Here is a 13,557-nt window from a genome sequence, read left to right on the forward strand (position 1 = left end):
AGGCTTAGTATCCACAAACCCTTTCCAAGGGTCAGCAAGCAAAATCTGTCCCCACCCCACAAAGCAACAAAAGCCATCTCCCTCGGGTAGTGTCTTCATACCAGGACTCCTGGAGATGGGGTCATGACCTGTTTTCAGGTATGCGGTATAGGAAGTAGCAGCAGCAGACCACAGAGTCCAGAAGGTAGCACCTGCTTCTCTGGTTTTTTCCCCCCCAGTCCTGGGGCTTGAACTCAGGACCTGAGTGTTGTTCCTGAGCTGCTTTTGCTCAAACTAGTGCTGTACCTCTTGAGTCACAGCACCAGTTCCTGGTTCTCTGTTCTAGAACCAGGTTTTGGAAGTTGCTTTTGTATTAAAGGGAAGATTTCTGGCCATACTTGTTGATCAGAAATTTAATTGTCTATTTTTATCCTAATTCTGAGGGACTGATAACGTCCCTGCTTCACTGAAGCAGAGTGGCCAAGTTTCAACTTGATTTGCCTGTCTTTCCATAACTGAATAATAATCCTTTGTCCTGGTGTGATGTCAACCACCCCCTCCAAGTCCTTTCACGGTGACTTTATCTCCCTGCGGCCTGTGTGGGGCAGATAGGGAGAGTGAGAGGTGGTGATAGCATCGCTCTCGGCCATACCCTTTGGGCCCAGAGCCAGGGACAGGACTCTGCTCACCGCTTTGTGACCTGGCCTCAGAATGACATCTCTGCACCCCTGGCCTGGAGGCCAAGGTGATGCCCGCCTTAGCTGTTGCTGCTTCTTTTTTGTAAAAAGCGTAAACCCAAACAGAAAACAACCCCCTTCTAAACTTCACACGAAGCATTTAAAATTTCACCTAATGACAAAACGTCCAAGAGCTTTTTGGGTGAGTGAGAGACTATGAAAAAATAAGCTGGGTTCATGAAAGGGAATTTTTCCCTTGGGGCTTTGCAGGTCTCACCTGCCTGAATATACTTGATGATGGTGATAAAATCGCAGTCTAGGACCTTTGTCTTTATCCAGGGGAGAGAGAGATTGGTCTAGACTGTGAGCAGATGCAGCTGGTGAAGGAACTGCCAGAAAGAGGCCTTTCCCATCCAACCTTGAAACCCTAGCGAGCCTGAGGAGGAGGGGCAGAGTTCCCCACCCCGCCTGTGGCATTGCCGGCTGGTTCACCCCTGCTGAGCACGCTTCACTTACCAATGGCCCACATAACCTCATGCTCTGAGACACTTGCGGAAGTCTCGGGTTCTAGGCTGGGGCTCCAGGGTGCCAGGAGCTCTCAGATGCTGCACCTGCAGCGCTGAGTGAGGCCCACTGGACTTGAGGCAGTGAGGGATAAGAGGGGGTGCAAGAGATGGCCCTCTCCTCCAGGACCGACCAGCACGCTCTGATTTTCCTCTTCTCCCTCCCTCCCTCCCTCCACCCCCCTCTCACTATATCTTCTTTTTCATCCCTTTCTGTCCTTCCCTGCTTCATTCCTTCCTCGGAAGAAGGACTCTTTAGTCCAAGATGATGCATTCAATAACGAAAGGCTGCTTTATTTTGATTTTGTAAATTTGACAGAAGGAGACTGCATGTTATTTTGCGTCTCGCGTTGCTAGGTTTCGGGTCTGGAAGGCCTCTCAGGGCACACCCGGCCGCCTCCCACCCCAGTGTGGACAGTCGTCGCCATGGCGACAGCCCTGGTTTGGGTTTCTCAAGCCTGACCTGGCTGCAGCTCCGAAGTTGCCTTTCTCCCAGCCCGTTCTGGTGAGGTGCTGGTGGATGGACACAGGGAAGGAGAAGCTGGAGGAAGACTCAGCCCAGAAGCCAGGGGGTGGGTGCAGGATTTTGGAAGACATGAGCACCAGTCTTCATCCATTGTGTTTACCCAGCAACTGGTTCTCTCACCTCATTTTCTGAGACCATTTGGCCAATCTCCAGGGCAAGGTCACTTGGAACATTCATGCCAGTTCCGGCATCACCAGGTGCCCTCTTCTGCGAGTGTAGAAGCAGACAGATCCCAATCTTGGTGTGAGCGTGGGTCCCATCTTTGCGCACCGCCAGTGATGGTGCTCAAGGGCCCTTCCTGTGTCCCCCAGGTTGCTGGTGTTCCTTGCTCCGCATTGGTGGCTCCCACTCCTTTCTCCTTTGCGGGTTCTTTTACTCACCTTGGATCAGGACATTCTCACCAGACATGTGGCCAGTTATCACCTCTGCAAATGAGGTCAAATCCTGAGCTGCTGGGTGGGTGTGGCTTCTGAGAGGCCCTGTCTCTGATTGGTCTGAATCTTCCTTCTCAAGGTGCCCAGTTCTGTTTCTCTTCAAATGCTCTGTGAGAAACCTGTGGGAGGTAGACTCACAGATGCTGTATTTGCCAGTCCTTTCTACGGAACTCAGTGGTTCCCTGTGGGGCACCACACACGCACATCATGTGCCACCCACCCTCACAGGTAGAAAAGAGGTCTCCATGGTTCCCACACTCAGTGGGACACTCGCCACCCGTCTTTGCATTTGGGCCTTCTCAGAGAGCTGTCTTTTATTTACACAAGCCTCAGACCACAGAGTACACTGGGTAAACACCCTTTACTCTGTAAATACCAGCCTCGGGCCCAGAGCCCTTCCTTCCCCAGAAAATCCATGGTGGACTTTGTTCACACATGTCAGGGTTTTTTAGAAAGGGGTACATTTTCCCCAACATCACCTCAAATGTATTTCTTCACAGAAGCTTCCTAACCTTTGGAAAATGGGAAAGACATTACTCATCTGGAAGGAAATTCTAAGGCAAGCCGGGCGTCGGTGGCTTACCTAACTACTCAGGAGGCTGAGATCTGAGGATCACGGTTCAAAGCCAGCCCAGGCAGGAAAGTCCATGACACTCTTATCTCCATTAAACCACTAGAAAACTGGAAGTGGCGCTGAGGCTCAAGCGGTAGAGTGCTCGCCTTGAGCTGAAGAGCACAGGGACAGCCCCCAAGCCCAGAGTTCAAACCCTACAACTGACAATAATAATAATAATAATGAAAAGAACCTGTTGTGCTGAGCATTTTCCTCACCAGCCTCCAAGGAAATGGTCTAAGCAGAAGTGTCAGCTTCGCAGTAATGTTGTGACACACGTTTAAATCCCCCTCTGGGAGTTTTCCAGTGGGTCTTCATTCTCTCCAGTTCTCTGGGTGCCTGGTCATTCCGCACCCCCGCAGGACCAGAGCTAGAAGAAAAAGCAGCTCCTGGGTGAGTCATTGCTCATCTTGCAGGTGCAGTAGCCGCGTCCATTCCTGGCAGTGATCTGGAAAGTCATCAGTGCTAATAGGTGCAGCTCCATCCTTAGTAACTTTAAAGGTAGGACAACATGGCATTGGCATGTATTTCCAAGCCCACGAACACCACAGGCATCCATTTCTGAGCTGGCATCACACTCAGAGAAAGCTGCCCAGGGTCACTTTTCCATTGTGATCTCCCAGGGAAAATGGTGAGCCAGAGGGTTGCCGTCCAGTGGGGCGTCTGTCCTGGGCAGTGGGACTGCGGTTCTGTTGGGCTGACTACTTCCCGAGGAGAAGATGCCGGGGCGGGGAGGGCAGGAACAGCTGGCTAGAGAGACCTTCTTTACCATTCATTCAGCAGCACTTACTGAGCGCCTACTGTGTGGCTGGCAGACATAAGTCGGTCCCAAGAGAGAGTCTTGGTTTGCAGTTCCTCTTATTGTATTGCTGCCATCTCTCAGGCCAAGGAGTCCCTCGCCCACATTGTTGGAAAGGCCAGGGGGGTGAGCAGTGGTGCTTGTGGTAAGAGTGGGCCGGTGGACAGGCAGGCATTAGGGGACCATCCACCGGATCCGTACTTGCTCCCCTGTGCATCTGATCCAGACTCCATGACCTCCTCCAGGTCTTTCCTGAGTTCTAGCCTCGGGCAGATCTCAGATTGTGCAGCCTGCACGTGGCTTCTAACTTGTAGATGGCTGTGGACCCTGAGTCTAGTTCCCGTGGCGTAGCCCGACCGCTGTCCTTTTCCTGGGAATCTGCTCAGTGCATCCTGTCCTGGGGTGACCTTGGCTATTGGACCTTTGAGGATGAGGAGTTTCTGGGCCCAGCCTCAGTCCTCCTACCTCTTGGAGGACATCCCTGAGGCTGGCTGCCTGACAGCTGGGCCTGGTGTCCGGTCCGGCCTGTGTGCTGTGACCCACAGTCCTGGCCGCCACCACCACCAGCCACTATAACTTGGGGGCCCCAGCTTGGTTCAGGCTGAGCGGCCCTGGCCGTGCGCTGGTCGGGACAGCACTTCAATGGTGCCCAGTCCAGTGTGGCTCCATGTCAGGTTAGGTCCTGTCGGTCCCAATGGATGACCAACAGGAAGATACATGTTGACTATAGAGGGTCCCTTACTTGGCCAGTGTCTGCGGCTGAGACCACCCGTGCTCACCGGTGTACTCATACAGAGGAAGACAAATCTGGGAAGCCCAATGATGCCCTCTGACCTTTGAGTGATGGAGCTCACGTGACTTGCTGTGGGCAAGCCTTCTTGTCCCCTGTTTGCAGATGAGGACCAAGGCCGAGTGTCTCCCAAATGCCACTCGGAGAATGGTCATCTGAGTTAGGTCTAGATCCACCGAGGCCCTGGTGCTATGGGCAGGCAGAAGGTCCTGACAGCTCCCCGGGAGTGAGCTCAGCACCCTGCCCCTCCCAGACCTGCAGACAAAACCGTCCGTGGGCTGAGTTAATACCCTGCCCTGAAGCTGGTGTCTGAGAGGCTGGAGGGACCTGGGAGGGACCAGGCGGGCCCACTGCGCTCCCCGGCACCAGACATCCCAGAGCTTAACAGCCCTCACAATCTGACCTGAATTCCTCCTGCTGAAATTTAAGGCGCCCTCTCTGACTGGGCCTCGTGCCCACCCCCGGAGGGGGGGTCCTCGTACGCAGGTGTGGAGGGTGATCAGGGCCAGCTTTCGCTGGCACGCTGTCTCCATGCCCACTCCAAGGTCCTTAGATGCCACGCTGTGGGCTGGGTGGATGGAGTGGTGGGTGACGAGATGTACCCTGCTCCAGAGACTACCATTTCCTCCCCCAGCCATCCCTCAGCCTGGGGCCCCTGCACAGCTCTCTCCAGAAGCGCAGGGCTTCAGTCAGGTCCCCGCTCTCATACGGCACAGTAGCCGTGCAATTATGTTTATCACTGCTGCTCCCCACTAGCTGTCCTGGCGAGCCTGGCTTGAGGCTGCCTCCTTCCAGTCTGCCTCCATCAGCACACGCCTTCTCTTCTCTGTGTCCAGATTTCCCCTTCTTATAAGGACAGGAGTCAGTTATATCTGGAGGGGTGGATGGGGCACAACTGAACCCCGAAGACCGTCAGGCTTTCTGGGACTGGCACGTGAACACACGCGGGAGCAATGAGCTCTTCAGACAAGCCGGAAGGTGCGGAGAGCCGGCCTCCTGACAGCACCACCGTGCTCCGGCCAGCTCTTTTCCCCACGCTTTTATTTTCCGAGTGACTTGATTCTTCCCGGTGTGGTTTTCTGTCTCATCATCACCCCCCACACCCCGCCGTCCCCGTCCCCCCATCCCTCGCTTCCTGTTTCCTCTCTCTCCCTAAGCTGTTTCAGAAGTTGAAACCACAAGGGCTGGCACCACGTGAGTGACTCGCTGCCTTTCTTCTCCACACCGGAGCCGGAGCCGCGGGCAGGTGGCAGGGGCGCCGCCTCCTGCTCCACCCCACACGTGGCCCCTCAGAGTCCCAGTGCTTGCTGCCTCCCAGGGGCGCTTTGCATACAGGCCGGCAGGGCCACAGAGCAAACCCCACCGGCGGACCTGGTGCCGTGGGCTTGGCCTTGACTGCGCAACTTGTCTGCAGCCAGGAGGCTCTGGGCCAGCCCTGCCTTCTCAGAAAATAGACCGGAGCCAGGCGCCGGTGGCTCATGCCGGCAAGCCTAGCTACTCAGGAGGCTGAGATCTGAGGATCACAGTTCAAAGCCAGCCCAGGGCAGGAAACTCCGTGAGACTCTTATCTCCAATGAACCACCAGAAAACCAGAAGTGGTGCTGTGACTCATGTGGTAGAGTTCAGGGACAGCGCCCAGACCCAGAGTTCAAGCCCCACAACGGACTAAAAATAAAAATAGACAAATTGGTGTCCATCTTGGTCAGTACGAACCACGCCATGCCAGCTTTGTTCCGCAGCAGCGCAGATGCTGTGTGGGCTCTGGGCGGCTCCCGGTGCGGGGCTCCGCATTGGAAGGCTACCACCCGACCCTGGGACTATCCTGGGACAGCGGGCGAGGGCTGCAGAGGGACGGACCGTGTCACAACTTGCTGCTGCTGTCTCAAGAAAGAGGAGGTGAGAGAACAACGTCCAAATGAAAACCAGAGCTGCTCAGGGAAGTGAGCTGTGAGCACCACCGAGTGCCACCTGCGTGTCCACAGCACCTGGACCCAGTCACGCCCGAGGAGGTGGTGTGGAGATGCCACACGGAACACGGACGCACTCCCCGTAGCAAACAAGCCGGGGGATGGGTGAAAGCGCAAGAGCCTGCTGGCTCCCAGGAAGTGACGGGCAGCTGGCAGAGCAGAGAAGCGATGAGTTGGGATGCAAGGAAGCCCCGGGGGAAGACCTCACACTCAGGCCACGTTTCAGACTCCATGCACACCTGCCAAGTGCACAAGACTCCACCCCACTAAATATGACGGGAGCAGGGTGGGGGCAGAGGGCACGGCGGTTGGGATGTCCTGCAGGCAGTGGGGCTGCAGCCCTGATGGCTGGGTGTGACTGTAACAAAGCATCAGAGATGGCGCTGGATCAGCAGAGCCTTACTAGTCTCCCAGGCCTGCAGTCAGCAGTGAGGATCGGGATGCTGGCTGGGCCACTTTCTTGTGCTTGGCCCAGGGGGCTTTGTCCCATGCCGCCTCCAGCTTCTGGTGATGCTGGCCATCCCTGGCGATCTGTGGAATGTGGCTGCCTCACACTCGTGTCTCTACGCATGTAGCCATGACCTGTCCCTGCGTGTGCCCCCCTCCCTCCTGTAAGGACATCAGGACTTCAAGTCCATTGAAATCTGAGACTACCCCGACCCACAGCTGTGTGGCCCAAGCCATCTGCCGGCTGCTTTCTGAGCTCAGCTACAGGGACAAGGCTCAGATGGACGCTGGTGGCTCACGCCTGTGATCCTAGCTACTCAGGAGGCTGAGATCTGAGGATCAGAGTTCGAAGCCAGTCCAGGCAGAAAAGTACATGAGACTCATCTCCAATTAACTACGAAAAAAGGAAGTAGAGCCAAGTGGCTCAAGGGATAGAGCACTGGCCTTGAGCAAACAAAACAAAACCCTCAGGGACAGTGCCCACACCCTGAGTTCAAGCCCCAGGACTGGCACAAAAAAATAAAAAGAGGGTCATTTTGTTTTGTTGAGGGAAGCAAGCCTCTTCCCTCCTTTTCCTCTGAGAAGTTTAAAAGTTCCCCTGCAAGCCAGGTGCTGGTGGCTCACGCCTGTAGTCCTAGCTACTCAGGAGGCTGAGATCTGAGGATCTTGGTTCAAAGCCAGCCTGGGCAGGAAAGTCCGTAAACCACCAGAAAACTGAAGTGGCACTGTAGCTCAAGTGGTAGAGCCTTGAGCTGAATTGCTGAGGGATAGTGCCCAGGCCTAGAGTTCAAGACCCACACCTGACCAAAAAAAAAAAAAGTTCCTCTGCATAGGCTTTCTCCTCTGTTTGAAATAAGAACAAACCATATGAAGACTAGATTGCCACTTTGGTGGCCCAGTGACCTAAGAATATTGTCCATAAGGGTCTAAAGCCATCTCTGAGACATGACATGCAAAGAGAGCGAGTACCCTCACTCCAAGAAACCCCCATAGATCAACTCCGTCCTACAGGTTCCCCCACCCCAGCCTCTGGATCAAAGCAGTCAGTGGACACAGGTGTCACCAGTCACCAGCTGAATTAGGAGCCATGTGAGCTGTGGTCTGCTTTCAAGAGGTTTGTTACCGATCATCACAAACCGGTGTGTGAGCTGGGTGTGCCTGGTCGGCTTCCCTCGGCCGTCTCTTAGCAACCGACTCTAATGCCTGTTGGCTTCTGGTTGAAGGGTTCTTCAACACGTTGCAGCCGATGTTTTTCCTCTTCTGTTGCAGAGAGTTTGGGGAGGAGGGACTAGGCACAGGTTTTATTTTAAATTCTATTTCCCCAGCATTGCTTTGGTTTGATTTTTCTTCTTCTATGACTTGGTTTGATTTTTCTTCTTCCATGACTTGGTTTGATTTTTCTTCTTCCATGATTTGGTTTGATTTTCACACAGGAAGCATTCAGCCCTTCTCTGGAGCTGCCTCTCCAGAAGACTTTGGGTGTGGCCACCGGAAGTGCGGCCATACTTGTTGCTCTGGTTGTTGCTGAGTTGGCAAAGCAGGGGACAGAGCCAGTACCCCTCACTTCCACTGAGAGAAACACAGAGGGAAAACAAAGCCAGAGGTGTGTGCACATCACCTGCCCAGTCCTAGGCGTGCCTCTGGCCTCTCAGGCCCGGCCCTGGGGTCCCAGAATCTGCCCAGCAGCTGAGCCAGGTGGCCTCCGACCACCAGAACCTCTCCCTGCGTGCTGGACTCTCTTCACCCACCTCCTCCCATTCTGACTTCAGCGTGGGGATAAGACGTGCCCTTCAGGGATTTTAGCGCCCACATCCCACCGGGCTGCACCGTCTGTTTCCAGGCAACCCAGCTTCCAAGGTGGAATGCCAGTGTGAGAGGGGAGAGATATATTCTGTGCTGTGAATGAAGAGCCCTGGGCAGCTGCTAAAGTAAACAAAAAGAAATAAGGAAAAGGCGGCTGGAGGGAAGGAGGAGGAGGAGCCAGAGATTGATTCTAGAGGAGTCTGACAGGTGGTTGCATGGGGACGGGTGTGGCAGTTGGGCATGTATCACGAGGGAAGAGCAGCCCCAGGTGGTGACCACAGCAGGGAGGTAGCCGTGACTACATATTAGGAGGGCGTCTCTGAGAGGGAAGGGCTGCTTTTCTCCCCTTCTTTTCTCCCCTTCTTTTCTCCCATTCTCTCACAATGACCAAGGTAAGAAATCAATGGCGATATCCATTGGTGGGTGGATAGATGGATGGATAGGTAGAGGAAATGTGGTACTTACACACAATGAAATACTATTCAGCCTTGAAAGAAAGGAGACCATCTGGTTGCTGAGACAGCATGGACGGGCTGGAGGACATGTTTGGTGAAATAAAACAGCCCAGAAAGGCACTGCACAGCCTCTCGCATACGCACAACCTTAAAGTGGTTCCTAGAGGTTGGGAAGGGGCACATGGGGGGAGGGTGGATAATAGATCCCAGAGTGCCACGGGACAAGAGGGCTGTGTGCCAGTGTCCGCAGCCCGCAGTGGTCACCAGAGCCCCCAGGGCTTTCGCATGTGTTTGATAAAGAGCTAGAAGATAGGAGAGGTGACTTTTGGCACAGAGGTGGTAATGAGATGGGTATGCTAATGACCTTGCTCTGATCGTTGCACACTGTGTGTGTCTACTGTCATACTGTAGTAGGCATTGTTGCTACGCATCATTTTAAGAAGGGGGGGGTGTAGCCAGAACCCCACCCTCTGGTGTGGGAAGGGTGAGTCACCGCCCTGGAACTCCTGGTGAGCCTGGTTGTGCGTGGCTAGGCCTCTCCCTGGGCGCCCTGAGTGGCTCTGGGGAGAGGCTGGGAGCCTGCATTTTCAAGTTGTGTCCCCTCCCCCTGTAGGGCAGCACTAGAGTCCAGGCAGGGTCCCAGAGGCCACGGACTCCAGTCCTCCTCCAGCACATGGGGGAACTGAGGCAGCAGTCCTCTCAGGAAAGACTGGGGGAAGAGGTGGTTTCCAGCGATGGCGTCCGGGCAGCAGTGTGAACGTGGGAGCTGGTGTGAGGTGCGTGTGGTGCCCGTGGGGGACCTGCGTGTGCTGAGTGGTGATCATCTGGGAACTGGAGTACCTGAGGGCGCGTGTGCCTGTGTAAACGTGACTGGACGTTGGTGTCCGCGTGTGAGTGAGTGTGCTGGCGAGCACCTCTGTATCCATTGGCTGCCTGTGCCGGGCAGAGGCACTGGGCCTGGCTGGGCTGTGGAGACATTCCTGACAGCGCTGGCACTGCCTGGAGAGGGCCGCGTGGCTATCAGGTGTGGCTATTTCCTGCTCAAAGTATCTACATGCAGTGGAGAGCAAGGGATGATCCCGGTAGACATCACGTAGGAAAAGATGCAAAATGAGCTGGGTGTCAGTGACTCACAATCCTAGCTACTCAGGAGGCTGAGATCTAAGCCAGGCTGGGCAGGAGATCTCACAAGACTCTTATCTGCAATGAACCATCACCTTCCTGGGGTTTCAGGCAGAGGACATTGCCCAAGCTGGCACTGTGGTGTGGAGGAACCGGAACATGGAAAAATTGGGGTTCCGTTTTCCCTTACCAGCTCTGTGTTTTCCTGCACCTCTGTATCCTCACCGGTGAAGAGTTTACAGAGTCGTTACAAATTGCACAAGGTCGATTTGGGGTTCAGACTGTAATCTCACCCTGGATTACACATTCATGTATTAAGGCAGCAAATGTTCTTAGAGGTGGTAAGTACAAGATAATACAGATTCACCTTGCACTTTAAAATGTTCGGATGAACCCAAATGGTAAGTAACCTTTTTGTCTCTTTATTCTTTCAGTGCTAATTAATTGCTTTTCTTGAATACGACATTGCAATTTTATTTCATTTTCTGTCCTTTTTCAGTGCTGGGAATCAAACTCAGAGCCTCACCTACTCACTTGGCTTGTTTGCTCAAGGCTGGTGCTCTACCACTTGAACCACACCTCTACTTCTGGCTTCTTGCTGGTTAATTGGAGATAAGAAATTTTTTTTTTTTTTGGATTTACCTGCCTGGGCTGACTTTGAATCATGATCCTCAGATCTCAGCCTCCTGAATAGCTAGGATGACGGGTGTGCGCACTTGCACTGGGTTTTACAGTGCAGTTGTAAAGTCTGTCTGTCCATTCTGGCCCTGATCAGGCTCTTCTTCTTTTAAGATGGCCCAATAAATGACACCTCTGACCCCACCCCCACATCATTTTTCTGTATGATGTTTGGAGATGTTTTTTTGTCAGTCCTGGGGCTTGACCTCCGGGACCAGGTTCTGTCCCAGAGCTCTTTTGCTCAGCTACTGCTCTCTATGGCTTATGAGCCACAGCACTACTTCTTATTTTCTAGTGGTTTATTGGAGATAAGAGTCTCAAGGGGACTTTTCTGCCCGGGCTGGCTTTGAATCGTGATCCTCAGATCTCAGCCTCCCGAGTAGCTAGGATAACATGCGTGAGCCACTCACACCCGGCTTAAAATCTTTTCTCTTTAAAACGACTTTTTAAGTCCAAGTTACAGCTCAGTTGATGAGTCAATCCTCATGAAGCTTCCAAGGGAACGCATCGTTGGGCCCTCCGCAGAGCCATTATTCCCAGCTCTGTGATTCCGCAGCGTGGCTCGGCAGCCAGTCCCTAGGACGCCGGTCCAGAGGACTGCAAGGTGGAAGGACTTGGCGTGGGGCTCGGGGAGGCCCCTGGAAGAGCTGCTCTGCTTCAGACTTACAACGCGGGGAATCGCTCTTCTGCGCACCAGTGGGCCAGCTCTTGTTACCTGTCTGTGGGAAGCTAGAGAGGCTTTCTTCATCTCCTGTGAACTCTGCTCAGGCTTTCTACACACACCATGCACCTTCAACCGCCAAGAGCAAAGGCATCTGGGGATCTGACATAACATTTAAAAATCCATTCCGTATACCACCTGCCAGCTGCTGAAGCGAAAGGCACACCATCTAGCGTCCTACCTCAAACCTCCTTCCCAAAGAGTCCTCCACACAGCCTCACGGCCCCGATGTCTCTGTACCTTTGGACTTGGGAGTTATTGTTGGACTTTGCTTGGTGCTGCCCAAACAGCTCCAATGGTGAGCATGTTGCCATGGGCGATGCTCCCAACCCCCTGATATACATCCCGGTATTATATTAGGTTAGTGGAAGTCTCCCTCTGAACACAGCTCCTGCCAACCCAGGAGGAGGGGCTGGCGCTGGGCCGGGGGACACGTTGGTGCCTTCCAAGTGGCATTGTCACGCTGTGTGAAGGCACTTCTCTGAGCCTGATGTTCTACTTTGATTGGACTCTGTCTTCTCTTGCCAGTTGGGAATGACAGGGTAAGAGAATACTTTGTACTCGGTGGAGTCAGATAGAGGTCTGAAATGCATTTTCTGCACAACAATGAGATGCTTCATGGTGATGTGGCTGGGGCTGTTGTCTGCTCGCCTTTCCTAAAAGATGCCATCTGCCTGTGGCAAGAATAGGCCGTGAGATGCAGGTGCCTCCAGGGAGGCTGCCGCGGCGGTGGCAGGCGTTAATGAGCGGGCATAAGGGACTCCTCGCATCAGCGCTCTCTCTGAAGCCATTGCTGCCGCCAGCCATCTTGGGGACAGAAGGGCCCTTTCTGCAGCCTGGGGTGGCTCAGGACCCTTTTGTGTCCCTGCTCAGGCTCCAGACTGCTGTGGGGAAGGCCCTGAGTCCTGCACTGCCCACTGCTCCTACCGGACGATGCCCACGACCCTGGGGCTGGCCCTGCTGGCTTGGGCTGGCGCCCTTGGCCTGGGCCAGGGGAGCAGCTTCACAGGTGAGGGGCCTGGGACTCAGGCTGGAGTGGGGGTCGGGTGGAGGGTTCCCTGGGAATGGGTCTCATGAGGATGGGCCCTCTCGGGCTCAGGGCAGGCCAGGACACAGCTGCTCTGAGAGGGGCACCTTCTCAGGGCTGGCCGCCGCCGCCGTCGCTGTGGAGGTGGGCAGAACAGGGAAGAGCGCTCCTCCAGCATGCGCGTGAACCGGGAGTGGAAGGGGGTCTGTGGGTTCAGTCGCAGAGGGGCAGGGGCTGTGTTGGGGTGGGGCCAGGAGCTCTTCAGCCTTTCTGCAGACAACTGGGAGATGGCAGGCCTGAGGACCACACTGAGAACAGCCAGTCCCTAGCGACCCGGAATAAAGATCTCTTACCTCTCGGTGCCCCAAGGCCCTGGCTTACAGATAGGGACAGGGTGGCAGAGTGGTGGGTCCACCCCTGGCCAAATCCCTCTGGAGGGGGGCGGTGAGGGGCATTGAGTGCACTGTCCCAAGTGTTGGGGGTCAGGAATGCGTTGTCAGGAAGTGTGTGGTTGGCAAGGTTGCCGTGGAAACCACAGTGTGGGGGCTGGATGCAGTTCAGGGGCTCAGTGTCTGCCCAGCCTGTGTGAGCCTCACAACAAAACAAACAAGCCACTGGATTTCTGAGGCCCCAGATTCCAAGGAATCCAAGTGGCAAACCTTCAATTTTCTTCTTCAGATCTGTAGTTTTCAATGGAAAGTTTAAAGAGATATTCTATTCCTGTAATCACCTTCATTAAAAAAAATAAGTCCATTTTTTTTTCATCTAGAGTTGATTTTACTTTGAGGGATGATGATGATGATGATGATGATGATGATGATGATGATGATGATGATGATGATGATGTGGCTTTGGAGTTAGGTGTGGGAATCATGCAGCTCAGGTGTGGGGCAGGTGAGGACACTGTGGGGTTTGTGGTCCCTTTTGTGGACCAGGGCGCAGAAGAGTGGTGGAGC

At 54.3% G+C, this 13,557-nt stretch overlaps 1 protein-coding gene across 2 annotated transcripts in view; it reads left to right on the top strand.

The window, feature by feature from the left end:
* Nucleotides 1-13,557, top strand: part of Umodl1 (uromodulin like 1) — a 59,750-nt gene that overhangs the window by 12,523 nt on the left and 33,670 nt on the right. Inside the window, exons 1-2 of one of the 2 annotated variants that reach the window (XM_070030752.1) lie at nt 8,922-8,990; nt 10,675-12,583. In XM_070030752.1, coding sequence (XP_069886853.1) covers nt 12,508-12,583 — 76 coding nt within the window. In that variant the 5' untranslated portion in view covers nt 8,922-8,990; nt 10,675-12,507. Of the gene's footprint in view, nt 1-8,921; nt 8,991-10,674; nt 12,584-13,557 lie in introns of those variants that run through there. The other variant, XM_070030751.1, reaches the window with a different exon arrangement.

Source organism: Dipodomys merriami, unplaced genomic scaffold (genome assembly GCF_024711535.1).
Source record: "Dipodomys merriami isolate MVZ:Mamm:240054 unplaced genomic scaffold, mDipMer1.0.p SCAF_2, whole genome shotgun sequence".
Classification (NCBI taxonomy): Eukaryota; Metazoa; Chordata; class Mammalia; order Rodentia; family Heteromyidae; genus Dipodomys; species Dipodomys merriami.